A 19,746-nucleotide genomic window follows, 5' to 3' on the forward strand; every position below is an offset into this window, starting at 1 on the left:
TAAATAAATAAATAAATAAATCCGCAATGCGTACAAGTGTGGTTTACGAAATTTAGCTTCTTTTAGTGTCTGGTGTCTTATTGAGTTTCTTTTAGAAGAGCTGATATCTGACTACGGTTAGATAATTTTCAATATTGTTCCTGTTCATGAATAAAACAAGATAACTAGCATACAATAGTCCTGAAACGCTCATTTTTAAGTTGAGGGTTAGAGGCCAAACTTTGTTCTGGAGGTCTCATTTTGACAACAAAGGCTGCACGTGTAGCCTGAAGATTTTAAGAACTTAAAAAAAACCTCAGCATCGTCTCCCATAGTGGCCTGATAGATTCAGTCATGATTTTGTTTACGTAGGGAAGTGGAAATGAGTTTTAAAGCTTGCAGGTTAATTGTCTTTTCCAAGGCAAGTGATGTGAAATTAACTCTCGGGAAGCTTTTCATATGAATATTTTTGGCATTTTGTCTACCATTACACGAGGAAAAAACTTTGCAGAAGGGCTGAGACATTCGGATAAATGATGTAATCTACACTAGAAGCCATTGGGAGCTTGATTTGGTCTGAATGAATGACTAATTTTGGACAATACATACGTGTAAAGTAACACAATGCTGTTATCTTATTAATGAAATTATAATTTCATGTCAGTGTGTTTCCCAAATTCAAGCTACGTGGAAACATGAAATGAATAGGTGAGCTTGACATCATCATGTAAATGGTCAATTCGACATGCATAAATGGTCAATTTGTCCTTCAGCTGAAATCTTACTCAGGAAGGCAATTCTCAGTAGTGTTTATCAATATACATAAAATATCCAAGCTTTTGTTTAGTTTGGTCAGCAACTGTGTGTCAGCACAACCTAGTTCGTGTAAATCTGATCGGTTTCTAGTGTGATCTATTGTTGCTGAGCCTAGTTTACCTTTGTACTTGAGTTTTGCACTAGTGATACATGAAAAGGCGCCTAGCTGTTTCCAGCCAATCAAGAGTGTAATTTTTTATGTATATCAGTATTGTGATGAATTAACCAAAACCAAACAAGTAACTGAAAGGAGTTGTTGTCCACCAAATAAAGGCCTAACACACGGTATTGCTACCAAGTTCAAATATCGATACTTATTTGAACCATTATGAAGAGAATTTAGAAGACTGTCAAACCTACAGGAAGTCATGAAATGTTAAGGTCTGAATAATTCTGGGTATAACTTGTAAAACATAATATTAATCGCATTTCAGTTGTAACATTAATCTACTAGGCTCCTTTTCGTATTTTAATAAAAGCGAAACCACTTTGTTACTGAATTTCAATGTATTGCTTCCTCAAAGTTTTGGGGTCAATCATAATAGACATTTAGGACCAAGGTTTTTATGTTAACGACAAACTGCAGTTTCAGGTCAGAAGTTAGACGTTTGTGAATCGGTCTAGCTATGTAAACATGAAAGAGTAATTTCTTTTGAAGAGGCCGTCATCTTAAATTTCCGGACAACAGCAGTGTTTGATTTTTAAATGGCAACAAAAAGTCCTATTTTAACTCATTGTCTTAAAATTGTATTTAGGCATGCACTAAAAAGACTGGTTAAGTAATTCTCTTAATGAGCATGTGGTATGAACAGAAATTCAGGTTGAAAAAACCTTCCAGTAATGCGACCGCACCCCGTAGTCACGTGAATTCTAGTGGTACATAAATTGGGTAAACTGAAACATTATTTCATTCCTTATTTTGTATTGTCCAACAACTTGATTTAATGTTGGTAAATAAAAGACTCCTCGCTGTTATCCGCACTTAGAAGACAAGCTGACCGTAAGAAAGCCGGCGTGTGAAATCCAAGCAACAAAGATGAACGAATAAATAAATAAACAAATAAATAAATACATAAATTGAAGCTCCCTCTTCGGGGCTTTTCAGCCACAATGGGAACTAACTTAGTGCTTAGAAATCCCCACTGGCAGGAGGCAGACTAGTGGGCTATTTACAGAGCGCAGCCGAGGAGTTGAACTAGGAGCAACCGAGAACAAATCCAGTGAGTGGCAGGGTAGAGGATTTGAACCGGGACACCGGATTACAAGTCTAGCACCCTAACCACTTGGCCACGCCGCCTCCTAACGAGATACATACGTATATTTATTGAACAAATCTCCATCTGGGGCTTTTCAGTGAACAAATTGGATTACATAATTAGAATACATACAATACAATACAAATCATATCTTTAAAATAAAATATGGTCAGTTTAAAAATTCATTCAAAGGTGATTTTTCAGAGCTCTCTTAAAGGAAGCGGGACTCGTTTTCGTTATTAGGTACATACATACATACATACATACATACATACATACATACATACATACGTTAATTGACCACTCCCCCATAGGGCTTTTCAGGGCCATTCTTACAACACTGTGTCCCACCCGTCCCACCCCAGGAGAGGACATCTACCACACAGTAATCTCGTGAGGGGGAAATTAACGCCTCTTACCCCTAACCCTGCAGGAGACGGGGCCTACGGTTTATTCATCCTTATCCGAGAAGACTAGATTCTCTATCCATTTCTTGATATTATAGAAAGGTAGCAAATTCTCCTCAGTTATTTTAAGACCATGAGTAATGGTCCGACCGGGGCTTGAACCCTCGACCACCCGCACAACACAATCCGGCGCTCTAACCAATTCAGCTAACGGGGGGGCGGTTCTGTTCCAGATAGATACACTTTTATAATAAAACGTTTTCTGTCCTGTTGCAATTTTAAAAAAAGGAATGTTTATTCGTTGAAAGTTTCTGGTTATACGTCCAGATACACTGCCTCTTGTTATATAGATAGATGTTAAGTAGCATCTCGGCAATACAGTTGTGTTTTTACAGGGAGCCCATCTAAGTTTCTCAATACAGGAGAGATATGGTCATACTTCTTTACGTTGCAGATAATTCGCGCGGCAAAGTTTTGAACGTATTGCAATTTACGAATATTACAGGCTGAGGTGGAGGACCATACTGATGAACAGTAATATAGTTTACTGAAAACAAGCGCGTTCATCGAAAACGAATCTATTACGGCTTATTTGAGGTAATTTTGACATGCAAGATCTAGACGATACTGCAGTAGATATGTGATTATCAAAAGATAGCGTGGACCAATAATTACTCCAAGGTCTTTGAATGATTGAGCCGGTTGATGTCTTTTCCTTGTGGGGATAATTTAAATTTTAATGCCGAAAACCATTAGTTTTGTCTTATCTGGATTAAGCATTAAACAATTATCAAAACACCAGTTGCGAATCCGTTGTAAGTCGAAATTAACACTTTCAGTGATCCGAGCAGAGTCGTTCACGGTAAAAGACAATAGGATCTTGGCGTCATCCACGTAGCAAGTGGTTGCACAATTTTGACAAACATTTGGTCGGTTTTTTACATAAATACTGAATAGTACTGCTCCAAGGACACTTCCCCGCTGGTACGTCACTGGCTATTGGCAATTCATCAGATAAAACAGAGGTTATACGGACTGCCTGGTAACTGTGAGGAAGATCATTAGCTTTCGAAACACTGAAGTGCAGAGGGTGATAGACCGATGTTCTTAATTTTTTTTATGGGAATTACATAATTTATACTGTCAAAAGCTTTGCTCATATCAAGATATACGACCGCAGTAGTTTTCTTCTGGTCCATAGCGTGGAGAATAAAATCAGTGGTAGAAATTAGCGATGTTTCGGTAGAGTGCCGCTTTGTTTCACTGATATTCTCTGGTTGGATGTTAGATACGGAGTCAGCTGGTTCAATACTGCTCTTTCGTATACCCTTAGAGAGTATTGGCAGCAGTGAAATTGGTCTGTAATTACTGGCTTCTTCATAATCTCCGTTCTTAAGAATTGGACAGACTTCGGCAATTTTCTAAAAAGTTGGAAAAACTCCGCTTGTAAGAAAAGCGTTAATAATGCCAGTTATACTAGGGGCAATAATCGGTAAACTCTCTTTGATTAAGCGAGATGATACCTTATCAATTTCTGGGGCTTTCTTGTTAGGTATTGAATTAACTATACCTTTAGCCTGAGAGCATTCCACTGTGGTAAAAGAGAACTGGTTAGCGACATGTACAGGGATCTTGCGCGGGCACACAATTGAATTTTCTTGCAAGAAGTTGGGTCTTTTCCATCGTATATTTCCCAACCGAGCTCAAAAACCGGTTGAATTCATTTGCGATTGTTCGATCGTCTTTAGTAAAACTTTTAATATTCGCAGGCTTTTTCGGAATGCTCGACCTGACTGTTTTCCAGATATTTCCAACATCGTTAGGGTTCTGTTTTATTTGTTCTTCTACGAACTCCCTTTGCGCGAGTCGAATTTCCCGTTTGACTTCAAGTCTGTTATTCTGGTGGGATTTTCGATTAGCTGCGTTAGGTTAAAGGTATTGCAGAAGTACCATTGATTGCAGTTATGGTCGCTTACAATAAAGAGGGGAATATCTAGTGACATGCCTGAAGTCAAAGCGTTCTAAATACCCATAAATACAAAATTAAGGATGGGCCGATACCGCTACCAAATATTCGATGCCAGCGATACCGAGGTCGAATCGAAAACTATCGATAACATTGAGTATCGATTCTTTCGATACTGCACGTGACCTACCCGCGCTTTAATCTCCCGCGACTAACCGCTGACAATTAGCCGAAAAGACCCCGGGCTTGAGATCTTGCATGTGCGCGTTTGTGTGCAATGTAGGATTGCCGCAGTGTCAAAAGTGGCGGTTTCTTCAATTCTTTCGTGCAACATTTCACTGTGAAATAGGAAAATAGGACTCGATTTTATTAACTGTAAATGTAAGGCCACTCAGTAATACGGCAACAAAATCACAACTCACAACAATCCAGACATTACAAGGACGTATCTGGAGAAACAAAAATGAGTGGCAAACTACTATGCCTGCTTACTAAAGAAAAAGCTCGGGCGAGAAAAGAACTGAGAAGGGTTAAATAGTTTTAAAGTATGCCACCTCTCTATGTTCCTTTATGCCAGGGAGTCTCTGATGTATCGAGTATGGAAGCGCAGGATCCATAGTAAGTCGGGCACCCGTGTTTGGTTACTATTAGTGACCTGAGTAGTGACTGATAGCCTTTCATTGTACGCCTTATGATCATGAATGCAAGTGAAAGTTGCAGATTGCTTAATATAGTAGGTAGAAAGGTCCCACCATTGCGGTCACCTTCATTTCCTGGGGAAAATTAAATGTGAGTCCCAATAAATTGAAAGTTTTGACTTGTTTGACTGTCTTGTTGATGTTGCTATAGCGAACTGAATAGAAAATCATGCGAGAGTGCCTTCATTTGGTGAATCGGAGCGCGTGACTCACTACTTATTTCAGTACTAGTGACGCCACAGAATCGGTATCGATAACGATATCGAAGAAAAAAGTAAATATCGTACTCGGTATCGTATCGATTCGAAAAAACCGTATCGGCCCATCCTTAATACAAAATTGCCGCTTTCTGAAGCTTTGAAGCTTACGTAACTTAGACGAGCGCAGACTGGAACCGAACTGACAACCGAACTGACAACCGCTCTGTTCACCATGACAAATCCCGCCAGCCAGCCAGGAAAAAAATATCTTGGATCATGACATAGTGCGGTTTACAGTTCGTGTCAGGCACACAAAAATTACTCGGAGAAAATAACAATAGTCCGCATGATAACCTCCCGAATATTCGCACGCGAATAAACATTCAGCGCACCGTTCATTTCTTATGTGATAAAACCAGGTGAGGTTGAAAAAGAAAGCTCTATCTAATCAGCAGTAGCTTAGAATTCTGGACTCGCTATAAAATAGGTATTTTTCGAAATAACTTCCCTTATTGCTATCTTGGTGATTTCGCCCGCGTATTGAGCTTTTGTCGCGGTAATAGTCAAATAATACCAGATGAGCTCACACAGAGCTAACGGCCACGTAATTACAGCGCTCATGAATTCGATCACGATGGGAGAGGCAATCCAAAACTTGAAAACACCTTAAAAGTAGATCAGACTAAGCTCTACAGAGATCAATAATTATCTTACTACTTAGGGTTTGCACACCAGGTTTTAGGAAGGTAATTCATAAAAGGGAAAAGATGAAGCAAGATCTAAATAGCCCAGATGGCCATTTTTGGAGTAATGTTTTCTTGGAAACACTATTAATGTGTAGATCAGACTAAGCTCTACAGAGATCAATACTTATCTTACTACTTAAGGTTTGCACACCAGGTTTTAGGAAGGTAATTCATAAAAGAGAAAAGATGAAGCAAGATTTAAATAGCCCAGATGGCTATTTTTGGAGTAATGTTTTCTTGGAAACACTATTAATGGGCATCATTGTTTGAAGCGAGTCTTACTGGCGAGTCGTGTGGCAGGGCTTGCTGAAATGTGAATGGCTAAAGGAACAAAACAATCACACAGAACATTCTCTCAGACTTATAAGTAAAAAAAAAACAAACAATTTTATGCCAATATCACCATTCTTGGTTTGCACAATGGATTTATTTTACCACAAACAATTGACTCAGATTTTAATCTTGCACCTTGTTCTGCGTAACTCAAATCAAAGTAAGATCTACCTGGATCTGTGTGTACCAAACAACGAGTTGTAAATTCTTTTACGTTTAATATTGGTAGATTTTAGGTAACTGAAATAACATGCTTTACTTATATTCTTAGTTTGATAAACATCGAAGTCTGGATAAAGCGTTAACTGTAGACGATAATTGCCGTCTAACATCTGTCATCGTTACGTTTTCAGGAATTCCTATAACCTACTGGAAAAGGTGACGGATTTAATCCTTGATGAACAGAAAGTGTACTTGAAGAACTATAAAACGATGAACAATTCAAGTAATATATCTCTTCAACAGCCTACAGTGTTCCATCAACCAAAAAGTAACTTAATCCCACAACTTGTTCCTATTGCTGTTTTAATCATCATAGCAAATGGAGTCGTGTTTTACCTTTTCGGCAAAATGAAGAGTCTGCGCACTCCTGCAAATTATTTCTTGCTAAGCCTTGCTATAAGCGACATCATGACGGGGTTGATAAATATTCCGTTGTTCCTGGTTTTGATTTATATGCTTCAGCTTAGTCCGTCATTTTACTGTACCTCAGAGATCTTTCATAACGTGATTTCATTTTCGATTGCTTACCACATCACTGCTATTACAATGGACAAATATTTCGCCGTTGTCAACCCATTTGGACATTTCTTGATGACTAACAAAACAGCGAGGAAGACATTATCATCCGTATGGCTTTTCTCGGCGTTCTTGGGGTCTTTACCCGCTATTTGGTGGGATTCATGGCTTGAATTGGACTCTTCTGCTTTATATTTACAAGCTGGACATATTATTTTCTGTCTTTCCTTCGTGTTTTTTGTCCCGTATACGTTTATCCTTTACGCTTACGGGGTCATGTTTAAAGCGGTTTCTTTGAAGCGTTCGTCAAAAGAATCATCTGGCCAGAAAGATTCCCGCGCTTTTAAGAAAGCTAACAACGAAAGGAAATGTCTCATAATTCTGCTTCTAATGGCGACTGCTTTTGCAGTTTGTTGGATACCTTGGTTCACTTTACGAGTAATGTACGCTCTATACATTACGGGATGGGTAGACATCAAAGATCATGTTTCTTTGTCCAAAGCATCTCAAACGTTTGTCATCGTCAGATATATCAGTTCTGCTATTAATCCCTTATTGTACACATTCTTTAAACAAGACTTTTGGAGCGCTTTTCAAATTCTAATTTTGAAAAAGCATCCAAGGAGGCAATCCGTGACTCCTTCAATCAGATTCACAGTAACACAACGATATCGAGATAGCGACCAACAAGACCAACTGCTAGTGCTGGCTGGCATCAATGCAACGGGTATGAAAAGAAAGGAAAGGCCATGGGGGAAAGGAGTGCAGTTGGTTCAGCAGCAGAAATGTAAAGGAGTGTCGGTCTAATGTGGACTTGGGCTTGGGTCGTGGTCGAGGTCTATTGTTTTCATATCTTTTTTTCTTTTTCTTTTCGTCCCTTTCGATGGATGATGAAAATAAAGACAGCGATAGTTATAATGTAATTGAATGATGGTAAGGGTTTACTATATTTGGCAAGATGCTACAAAAAGATGTTTTATGAGGAATTGGGGCACATTAGAGGCAAAGTTCAGGTCCGTTAAGTTTGTAAGAGATTGAGAATAGAAATTGGTGGAACTTATGCTTTGGATTGATTGCACGCCTGGTTATAAGTAAACGCAAAGGTTTCCCTGACCAATTTGTTGATTGCGGAATCCCTTCTTCACAATCAGACAATCACGAAGCGAGAAGCGGAAAGATGAAAAAACTAATTTCAAAATCATTTGCTGAAATCGACAAAAGTCTCGCTGGACTTACGTTGATTAGAAGCCAGTTTCCTACCTCTCCATTTTCCTTCCATGAAGTTTAAGCAGAGCTTATATTTTCCGAACTCCGTGTGAATATTACTTGGTGTGGTTTCTTACTGGCAACTTCTCAACCACTACTGACCTGAATTTTGCCCCATAAGTGGACTTAGTGTCCTCCTATAAAACCTATATTGCGAAGAATTGCGGAACGAATAGAGGGCCTGGGTTACAAATGAATGAGGCCTCCTTTTTTCTTCACAAGTTTTTTGTCTAATAACAATTATTTTTATTTGCTTGGACGGTTCCTTGTCTATATTTCTGGAAAGGCACCTCTTTTAAAAATGAAATTAAAATGATAACAACGCTGCAATACTGATATGATGGTACAACATTGAATGATAAATAACCGTTACTGTGTACTTGTACTGAGATTAAAATTGCTCCTTTACCACGTATTTAACCAACCTTTAGGCAAAGAAAGTATCTTCCACTTAAGAAACTGAATGGTAGCGATTGTGTGGGCTTCTTTCAAGGGTTCAAGCTCTCTTCGCTGCTAAAGTTCAACACCAGACTATACTCTGTAAATAGTCAGCTGACCGAACTTCCGCCAGTTAAAATATAACCAATCTCTCCTCTTCGACGAATTCGGTCGAGTTAGTCTAAAAAAAGTATATATAAATAAAAAAACAGCCGAGTCAAAAAGAATTGACCGATGTTAGTGCACCGTGCTTAACTCTCGGAGAAAAGCACACGAAAACTCCCAAAGTTCGAGGGTCGAATTATTATCAGCTCTGTTTTTTTGAAATGGCTTTGAAAAGCCTTATCGTCGATTGGAGAATGGGGTGGAAGGACGGCTGGTCTAAACAATGGCATTTATCTTTTCATTTCTCACCGTGGAAAAGTTTGTAAATATGAACCACAATATGGCTCTACCAGTTCAAACTTTGGTTCAGAAAGGACTATTGGACCAAGGCAAATTACTTCTCCCCCACACCCCCTCCCACCAGTCGCGGTTGCACGTTATATTCCTTAGCCGCTTACCGTTTACTTGGATTCATTAAAAAAAAGCCAGTTAAAACGTGATGTACGATCCTGTCGATGTAAGAATTTCAGTCTCAAATTTGTAAGCGTCAGGTCTGATGGGGGGGTCCGGATCCCCCGGACCCTCCCCCTGGGTCCGCCACTGTGATAACAATGATATAAATAAAAATAATAATGATAACAATAATAACGATAGTGGTGATAATAATAATGATAATAAGAAAAAGAGATATATAATAAATTCACTCTCTTCAGGCAACTACATGTGGATCAGTGTCATCCTTGATCATACACTTTATTTAAACTCATCTATTTGTATTTATTTTTCTTCACACCAAGTTTCATGTCATACTATAAAGCTCACTAATTTTATTTAATTAGTATATTTACTTTGTGAATTAAAACCTGACACTTTTTAATTATTAGCCTTAATCTAGTCGGTTTGTATTGAAGACGATATAAGTCGACAATAAAGTTTTACATCGCGTTTTATTTACCGCGCAGACATCGGTGGGGTAGTAATTAGAATTATAAATCTGTTTTTAATAATGTTAGCGTCACTTATATCCATAGTTGCCTTTACTTTTCTGGTTCGCACGATGTGATGAATCGGTGATTATAATCAATTCAACACAGTTTCATACATTACTTCCGTGGGAAGGTTCTCAGTCCATTTCCTCGGTCACAGTTTTCACTAGACGGACTTTCCACTGCGCTGGTGAATAACTTGTAAGTGTTATCTCCCGCTGTACCTCTACACTATACTTCAAAACGCCAAAGTATCCCGCCAAAAATACAGATGTCTCTTGCTAACGTTTTCCCAAGCTCTGTTTTAAAAATATTTTTGTTCACGTTGAAAAAATTGCGAAGAAGGCGTTTAGAATTTATCTCCTTTTAATTAGTTCTTTCTTTTCCTTTTTTAGTGAGAAATTGTTCAGGAGTTTCATGGACGATGTGGTAAGATTCTAGGAATCATGTTTTGTCTCCTTTATCGGTGAGAAAACAGCAAGTCATGTCGATAAAAAAGATAATTGGCAAGGGGGGGAGGGGGGGTGAGGAGGCCGGCAGGCAAGAGCCAATACAAAACACCACATGAGATCACAAAATCTGCTAATGTGATGGGATGAAGGGTATCCATTGGGTTAACCATTAGCTGTAAAAAGGCCCAAATATTTAGCCATTGGGCAGAAAATTGAGAAAATTTAAACCGTCAATCGTATGAGTAGGGAATCATAATTGTTTTTTTCTATTTAAAATTTGTCATTTTAGACTTTTAGGTGTTTGCCTTGTGGTTACGACGGTTACTCGTTCTATCCGCCTATCCTGGTACCGAAAAAGAGGACATTTGGCTCAGGCAGGTCCTGCGAAGTCTTTTTTTCCGTAAACCGGAAGTGTATGCTTTTGGGATGAGTTGACAGACGCTGACTATTTTTAGGATCTTTAGTATGTCATTCAGTGAAGTTATTCCGAAAGGCAATATCGAGCTGGGAAGAAGTAGCAAATTGGAAGTCCGAAAATGAAAATCGGAGAGGAACACCAATCTATTTCAGAATTCAAGAGAAATGTGATTGATTGTCCTGGTCGTAACGACCAAGCAAAGAAGTTCGGTTTTGGGGCATTTGACCTGAAACGTCTACCGCCTTGCAAAAATCAGTGGCAAAAACGGAGAATTGCTTAGTATCAGCCCAAAAAGCAGCTTGATCTGGAATTACTAGTGTTGCTTAACTCTGATGGTGAAAGCTGAAAAGTTGGTAGTCTACACTAAAATAGGGTAAACATGCGTTTACATTCCCGATTCCACGCACTGAATTACACGCTCATGCTGCCAGGCAGGGTCCTTTGTCCACCAGTGCATGAACTATTCAAACAGCCAGGTCTCGGTTTTCGAAGAGCGTACAAAGAATTTTCGTTGGATAAAACTATCCAGTAGCAAGAGAATTGTATATTCTCTAGTCAGTGAACATTGCATGATTATCCCTAGTGTCTTCAAAGCTGAATAACTCCGCCCTATATAAACTGTTCAACGCCAATCTGTCCAGTTCGCTCAGCATTTTCATACAGTACAAAGCTGAAATTGAACAAAGAAACACCGGTGTTTATTTCTTTTGATATATATTATAATGTGACTGCTTGTTTGAGCAGTGCATTATTTTATTCATAATCTATGGAAAATAAAAGAAACTGCAGCGAAACGACAATCTGACCTAGGACTATTAGTTTCTGTTTCATATGCAGCATGTTTCCATACATGAAGTTAAAATGGCATAAGCATGCCGAAACATGTCTAAAAAGAAAAAAAAGTTTTATATTTCTTACAATATTTATCCTACTTGCTACTACTACGACCACATGAGGTTAAATTAAAAATATTATTAATGAAGTCACAGTTGAACCTCTCCACAACGGCCACCTTGAGGACTTAAGAAGGTGTTCCGGCGCTGTGGAGAGGTGGCCGTTATGGGGAGGTAGGGGTGTAATATAAATCCTTTTCTTTTTCAGAGGCTACGAGATGTTTATTGTACCAAGTTCGTGTTAACTGTAACATAGCCTGGATGGCTGTGGTATTGCAATCATAAAGAATATATCGATAAAATAAATGAGGAAACTTAAATAATGTTTTCAATCAAATGTTAACAAAACTAGTTAGGTTCTCCACATTTGCGAGAAGTATTGTAGACAATTAATGCTTTTCGTAGCACATGAATGAAACACAATCAAAACACAAGGGTATCATTACATGTAAAATGGAAATAGAAACGTTATGTTCCGAAGACAAATGTTTTAATAGTTAATTAATTAAAATTAATTAAGTAAAATTATTGTACCAGTTTATACAACGTTCTAATGTAGAACTGAAAGATTTGCAGTGTTAAATTATCACTGAACGCGCCATACCGTCCAAATTTCGTAACTTTTTTGACTTTTTCGTCAGTCGTTGAAAAACTGGCCGTTATCGAGAGGCTTTTTTCGACAGTCGGAGACGTACGTTAATGGTCGTTGCCGTTGTGGAGAGGTCGTCTTTGTAGGGAGGTTTATAATTAGACAAGAGTAAATGTATGGACAGCCCGCCCGGACCAAAAACAGTGGCCGTTGTAGAGAGGTGGCCGCTAGTGGAGGTTCGACTGTAGTATGCTGATATCTAAAGGTTTCGTCCCATTGCAGGCACACCCCCTACCACGGGTTCGCCCCTGTAGAAAGCCCAAGTGTACTAACTGTCTTAAATGTATTGATGAATTTGAATATATGAAAATCAGATATGTGTAGTGCGGTTTCAAGAAATATATGAAAGCGATCCTCGCAGTAATGAACACTATTTACGTAGCAGTGAAAATAAGAATGGAAAAAAATTAAGGCCCATACAGGATTTGAACCCATGACCTCTGCACCGGTATCGTAGAGGTCATGGGTTCAAATCCCGTTCGGGCCTGAATTTTTTAGAGACAGAGACAGACATAAAGACAAACAAAAAACAGTGTTTCTAAAGAAACGTTTTCATGTGAATGGCTATGGTCAACATATCGCTTAAGCCTCTCCGACATGGCCATAAAACAGGGATCACTACGTTTGGGATGGAATCAATTTTTTTTGGAATCAAGGATCAAAATCATCCGAAATTTTGGAATCATGGATCACAAAATATGAATGAAAATTGGGATCATTATGTAATCCACATACTTCCTTATGACCCTATAGAAGTTTTGACTGGTACCAATTTTGTCTCTGAACGTGTAGAAAACAAGCGAATTTTAGTAGTTTCTCTACTTTTCTTTTTCAGTGGAAATTCTGTGAAAATTGCTTGGGAATATAGCCACAACTTAATTTTGTTTGCTAATTAATTCCTACTTGGCTCTCTTGCTTTTTGCTTTTTTAGGTGACACTGTTACTGCAATTGGATGTTCGTCAAGACTTGGTGTAAATCTATTAGCACTCTTTCACTAATGCTGAAATCTGATTGGCTATGCTAATCGCCGTCTATTCGGTTATAGATGACGAGTAAAACGTGTGCGGCTGTAAGCAAAGTAGAATAACATGAATCTGTTTTGTTTTTAAGTTTTGGAAGAATAGTAAATTTAATCAATATGCTGTAACAATTAAATTATGCACCTTCGATTTCAATCGCACGATAGCTGATCACCCTCGCCATCTAGCTATCACGTGATAGCAATCTCATGCTCATAGTCTAGTTGATAAATAGATGCACGCTGGGAGAAAAACACGAGATAAGCATGAGAGTTGCTTAAGTCACAGCTGAAAGAACTGTAGCTTCTTTAGCGCTCTCCAAACTTCTTATGAGCATCCATAACACACGACTGAAAGCTTGGATATTCTCTAATGACTTGCAACGAAGCCAAGTTTTCAGTGGGGGGTAATTTGCACCTAAAATGCTCATTTGCTTTGCTGATTGTGTAATCAGCTTGTTTTCGAACAGTTGCGGGGCAAATGCAAAAATGGCGGAAAGCGTCAACCATTGAAAGTGTCCTCCGACCAATCTGTGCATAGTCGTTGTTGAGAATCTGCTCATCAAATTGACCTTCGGTCAATATTCGTTTATATTTGAAGAACATGTTTGTTCTACTTTGCTTGCGTTAGTTTTGCTCTTGCTTTTGTAATTTTTGACAAAGAGGGCCGATAATTTATTTTCACTGATTTCCAACAACCTTTTCATTACTTTTCTTTTTTGCTTTTTTTCCCTTTTCTTTCCAGTGGCACATTGTAAATGACTTGGGGTAAAAGTGCAGTCAGTGTTATATTAATTACAAGTTCCGTATAATTTATCATTTTTTTCATCAATACTGACTCGAGACACCATTTTTTGCCCTTTAAAGGAAATGACAACGATTTTGACCTTAAAAGGGAAAAAACAAATTGGAGGTCTGTGTGTACCCAACGATCTTGTCGTTTATGTGTTCGTTAACCGAATAAACCATCTCAACAGTTCTATGGGCATCTTTTTCTAAACCTATTTTAACAACCCATTTTTTACGGTGTGTTTGTTATATTTTCTTTCTAACGGATCTTTCAAACACACAGTAAACAGTGTTGGCACCTGTGCCATTCAGAGCCTTCAAAACCCTTCTATAAAGCTCTTTCCTGCCCAAGAAAATATTGGGTAGAAAAGATATCCTCTTACTATCTTAACGTTTCTCCCTCGGCAAGGGCACATTTTTTACCATCTCTGGAGTTGACTTCAGTCCCTAAAAGGAAAATATATACCCCATCGACTTAAATTTCATGTTTTTCCATGATCGAAATTCTCAGCTTGTAATTTTCTGATGGTCCCCCAGGCGTCTGCAATATCCACATGTCGATTGTTCAACTCCATATAAGGCCATCACGGAATTTCACGTTTCTTACATGCTTTGTACCGGGATCTTTGTTTCCGCTGTTGAAACTTTTGAAGTGCTTAAGAGCACTCTTGAAATTGCTTTGTGGCCAAAATCGATTGAGCGAAAAATCGGTAAGAGAGGTAAGAGAATGACAGACAAATTTCTATTTTTTGCCTGGAAAATATGAAATTCGACATAATTAAAGTATTCTTTTGTTGTGAGTGTGTTTTCAGGTCGTTTTCCTTCAACCGTGTCTCCAGCAGGCTTGTCATGAGTCAGCCATGCGCAGAGCACTTGTGACGGGTGCGCTAAATTTAGGGGGGAACGTAATATAATGCCCTTGTTATTGTCAGGCCACACGTAGGACACATAATATATTGCTGAGCTCAGCCAAAGACTGACCCGTCAGTCATCACGCCATCAAAATAAAGGGACCTCGATTTGCAACGTGTTCAGAATACAACACGCTCAGCTAGCAGCAGAACGATTGTGAGAAACTTGAACGTAGAAAAGAAGCCAACCGCCGGGCTATCTTCGCCATCTGTAAGCCGCTTTTTCTGACGGAGACTCTTCTCATTTACTTTGCCGCGGTTAAGAAATTGTTATGGATGGTATAGAAGGTGCTTACCGTCCAAGGAGTGAATCAGGTGAAGTGAAAAATCTGAGTGATTTTGAAGTTAAGATCACTCCTGATACAATGAATGGTTCACATGTCACAAATGGGAGAGCAAATATGGCCGTCGAAATCAAAGACGAAGGAGCTGAAAACAAGGATGAAAGGTAAGAATTAAAACCTAGCCAACCAAGCAATTTGTGCTGAGTCAGAAGACTAAGGTCTTTTCCTTGACCTGGAAACCGATTTGAACGGTAACTAATTGAGGTTATTTACAAGAAAGAAAAAATAGTAAAGTACATGATTACGTAAGAATTGGTGCTTATTTTACAAACCTCACATTTAGAAAGGCGTAGCTGCTGTTCACACATTTCCCTATAATTTACAGGAACATATCTGGTAACAGCTTGTAATGAGGTTGCTTTTGTCTGCCAAGCCTCTGAATCTTTGTTGTTGAACACAAGCACAATTATTGTAGGTATTATACGAGTAATCTTTTAGGAACGAGGCCGTGTTGCATGAGTCCTATTTGATATGCAAACTGCTTACTGAAAACGGAAATGCTCGTTGCGGTTCTGTAGTTTAAGTGACAGCGGAGGAATTAATTTCATTAGGTTGAGAACAGCAAGTCTGTCGAAAGTGATGTGTTTAAGTGCTGTTACTTGACTTCTGCACGTGAATAATGGTACAGCCATTACCAATTGTCGTCAGCGATAGGCAACTGTATCAACATGTCACTTTTTTGTTAGTTGATATGCATGTACATCTTGTAATTTAAAATATGCATCTCTTCAATGGATATTTTAAGGGGTCTGGAAGTGATATATGGATTTGAAGAAGGGTTTCCCCAATATCTGATTGCAAAGAGGGAGTTCCATTTCACCCACAAATTTTAGAAAAATTCACTATTCATGTATATACTTAATTTCAACAACTTTTCATGCATCAGAACTTTCAATGGGAAAACTTCAAATCTCTCTTTTTGGGTGAGGTTTCAGAGAAATCTTATGGTTTTTATATTCACCGGTCACATATTTTAGGAAGGCAAATCATATCTCACACTGGTTCATAAAATTTTGAATCATGCTAGCCTTTCTTCTTTCTTTAAATTCTAACATCACTGACTAATTTTGGCTTTAATCCCAGGCCACATATAAACCTTTTGCTGCCTATATGCAAGATTAATCAAATTGCAATGGTAGCAAGTTGGCTAGGAGCTATTTGTATAAATTAATGTCAATTGTGAGTAACTTGTTAGGAATTATGAAGTGAAGAACTTGTATTTATGTACTTTTTTAGTGTTGATAAAGATAAAAAGGGAAAGAAAGAGAAGGAAGAAAAACCACCAGTTGTACCATTACTCAAACTAGTAAGTCTGTGTTCAGATGATGCAAGAGAATGTTTTGATGTGATCATGTTGTCAGTTTGCAACTGTCTTTCTTTAAGACACTGTGGCTCAAACATTAAGCTGTATTTTCTCTGTAAGTGTTGGCTCAACTGTTTAATTTTCTTACAGTGTACCCCTCGCTAACAACAAGTGTCCAAATTAATTCAAACATTCACTGATCAGTCACAACATATACATAGCCTTTAGAAACTGGATCATGTGCTCTGTATGTAATGTCAGGTTAACCTAGCATTCCATAGCGGTTGACATGGCAGTTGATATATATGTAGCTGTCAACACAATGGTAGATTGTTGGTCAATAGTCAGTTGATAGTCACTAATTAGTTCAGCTTGCGCCATTAATACACAAAAAAAGAACATGGCCAATCTTTGGCCAGCTTGACTTCATACTTGGTCAATAACATATATACTATGCATATTGTTTTCAGTTTCGTTTTAGTGATAAGTTAGATGTTCTGCTTATGGTGCTGGGAACCATATCATCAATTGGCCATGGTGCAGCTGTTCCTCTACAGTTCATTATATTTGGTGACCTGATCAACAGCTTCATTAATTTTGACAAATTCAAATCAGACACCAACACAAAGCCATTTGATCTTGAAGGAGAGATGACGCAATTTGCCTTGTACTATGTCTATTTAGCAATTGGAAACATTGTTGTTGCATATGGTCAGATGGCATTTTGGTCTCTTACTGCCACTCGGCAAGTGAAGAAAATGCGCTTGGCTTTCTTTCAATCTGTCCTTAAACAAGACATAGGTTGGTTTGACACGACAGATCCAGGAGAACTCAACAGTCGGCTCACTGAGTATGTCTGACATTTTGACTTTAAATGTCTCACTATAAACAATATCACAATAGGATTACTTTAATTCTTGTGACTTTGTGAGTAATTTATTGTGTTAGTTGGGGTTGCCATGTTAACTGGGAGGATGCAGAGGTTATGGGAGGATATCATGATTCTTGCTGCATACATTTTGCAAACAACATGAATTTAAATTATAAAAACTTGTTAGAAATTAAAACAAATTTCAAAGAATTATTGCTTACAATAGAAAATTGCAAAATAATTTTCATATTAAGTCCTGAGTGTAGAGGGAAGTTGGCATCAGTAGATAACAGATGGGAGATATATCATAATTCTCACTATCACCAATTTTGCAGGGACCTTGACAAAGTAAATGATGGCATTGGTCAGAAAATTGGCATGTTCCTTCAAGCTATCACAATAGTTCTTGTTGGCTTCATCATGGGATTTGTATATGGGTGGAAACTAACCCTAGTAATAATTGCTGTCAGTCCTCTTCTGGTTATAGCAGGTGGACTTATGGCAAAGGTACATGTAAATGTTTATTGTCTATAAACTAATTATTGTGTTTGCAAACAAACTTTCCTTTCTGATAAAGGGCAATAGTTACGAAATTAGACAGATTTCTTTATTTTACTTGGCTGCTTGAGCTGTTTGTAGTCCATACCTCATCTTCCACATAATTCAACAACTTTTCACTCGTATTGAACAACGTGAGCAGTAGAAGCTAATGTACTCAGCCAAACTTTTTGAACTCAAGGTCAAAATATGCAGTATGATGTATCTTCCAATATAAGATACAGCAATTATACTTCATAGAAATGGCCCATGACTTTTGAAAGCCACCTGGGCCATAGGCTCATATGCCTGTTTTCCCTTCCCATAATCTCTAAATTCTGGAGGAGATGGTGGAGATGACAATCTCTCATAATGACAACTCCACAGGTGAATTGCCTGAACTAGAGGACAGTGAGATGGCCTTGAGACTGATAGCAAAGGAGAAAATGAATTAAAACTTCATTCTTGAAGTTATCATTGAGCAAAATGGCCCCTTAAGGACCTGGCCACCACTTAAATAAAAGTAATTGACTAACAAGAATTTGTGTACTTAGACTATAAGTTTGTGTTTGTTGACGAATAGAGCAACTAGACACAAATATTTTTAGTTTTACTGATCCTCTACCTAGTAGATGTCAAATTACTTGTGGTGGAGTGCCTCAGTAGCCTCTTTATTGACTCCTGAACTGTTGCAGATGTTGTCTTCGATTACAACCAAGGAGCTTGATGCTTATGCTAAAGCTGGCAGCATAGCAGAAGAAGTACTATCATCAATTCGAACTGTTGCCGCCTTTGGAGGAGAGAGGAAAGAAATTGAAAGGTACAAATACACCTTGTTCAACACTATATGTAGAAAAAATGAAAGAAAGCAAAATGAAAATAGGTTTGAATGAAGCTGAATTAATTATTGTTTATTAATAATTAATTGGTTAATAAGTAAATTAAGTGATGAAGTAATTTTTTGATTGCTTCATGATCACTCATCGATCACTTGATTCCTTTGTTCCTTGATTAATTGTTTTCTTGCTGATTGATTGAGGCAAACATAGCTCACTGGGAACCTTTTTTTTGTGCATGAATTCATTAGAAGCCTCCCATATATATAATCAGTGTCACTCGTAAGTTCTAAGGTTCTCAACAAGCATCAAACACTATGGTAATCAAATGCATTTCCTTGATGAGCAGATCTTTGGCAGTTTTGATGACAATGGGGACTTCTAAGATACTTTTTCTAAGCAGTGAACAACAGAACTTTAAATGTACAAGTTAATTATCTTTTAAATAATATTTTGTGTTTCAGGGGTTGACATTAACTTTTTAAGTTTGTTGTCTTTCAGGCAACAAACCCTTACAATCTAGTTGCCCGAGGAAGAATTTTAGTTGCCCAAAACATTCGGTACAAACAAATTAAATAAAGCTTTATCAGCAAAACAGGAACCTTTTTATTAACTTTCTTTTATGTTTATTCTAAGTTACTAGGGGATAAAGGAAGATAATACTCTAAACGAAATTTGTTCACATTTAAGTTTAGTGTGCATACATCAGAATAAGTTATTAACGATATCAACCAAGTGTTTAGTGTGGCCTAAATCCAGGCCTTCTGGCTCTCTCCCCTGTCTCCCACCA

The 19,746-nt window shown here is 38.1% G+C and overlaps 2 protein-coding genes across 2 annotated transcripts in view; both read left to right on the top strand.

Annotated features, from left to right (window-relative positions):
• Positions 1-6,385: 6,385 nt before the first annotated feature.
• On the top strand, positions 6,386-8,199 carry LOC111324124 (5-hydroxytryptamine receptor 2A-like). The gene has a single exon (XM_022927619.2). It carries the CDS (start codon positions 6,834-6,836, stop codon positions 7,944-7,946), a length of 1,113 nt encoding a protein of 370 aa, XP_022783354.2. The 5' UTR covers positions 6,386-6,833; the 3' UTR covers positions 7,947-8,199.
• Positions 8,200-15,071: 6,872 nt separating this feature from the next.
• Positions 15,072-19,746, top strand: part of LOC111324144 (ATP-dependent translocase ABCB1) — a 31,129-nt gene continuing 26,454 nt past the window's right edge. The window contains exons 1-5 of the mRNA XM_022927642.2: positions 15,072-15,513; positions 16,646-16,715; positions 17,183-17,562; positions 17,919-18,090; positions 18,816-18,940. Coding sequence (XP_022783377.1) covers positions 15,338-15,513; positions 16,646-16,715; positions 17,183-17,562; positions 17,919-18,090; positions 18,816-18,940 — 923 coding nt within the window. The 5' untranslated portion in view covers positions 15,072-15,337. The remainder of the gene's footprint in view (positions 15,514-16,645; positions 16,716-17,182; positions 17,563-17,918; positions 18,091-18,815; positions 18,941-19,746) is intronic.

Source organism: Stylophora pistillata, chromosome 9 (assembly GCF_964205215.1).
Source record: "Stylophora pistillata chromosome 9, jaStyPist1.2, whole genome shotgun sequence".
Taxonomy (NCBI): Eukaryota; Metazoa; Cnidaria; class Anthozoa; order Scleractinia; family Pocilloporidae; genus Stylophora; species Stylophora pistillata.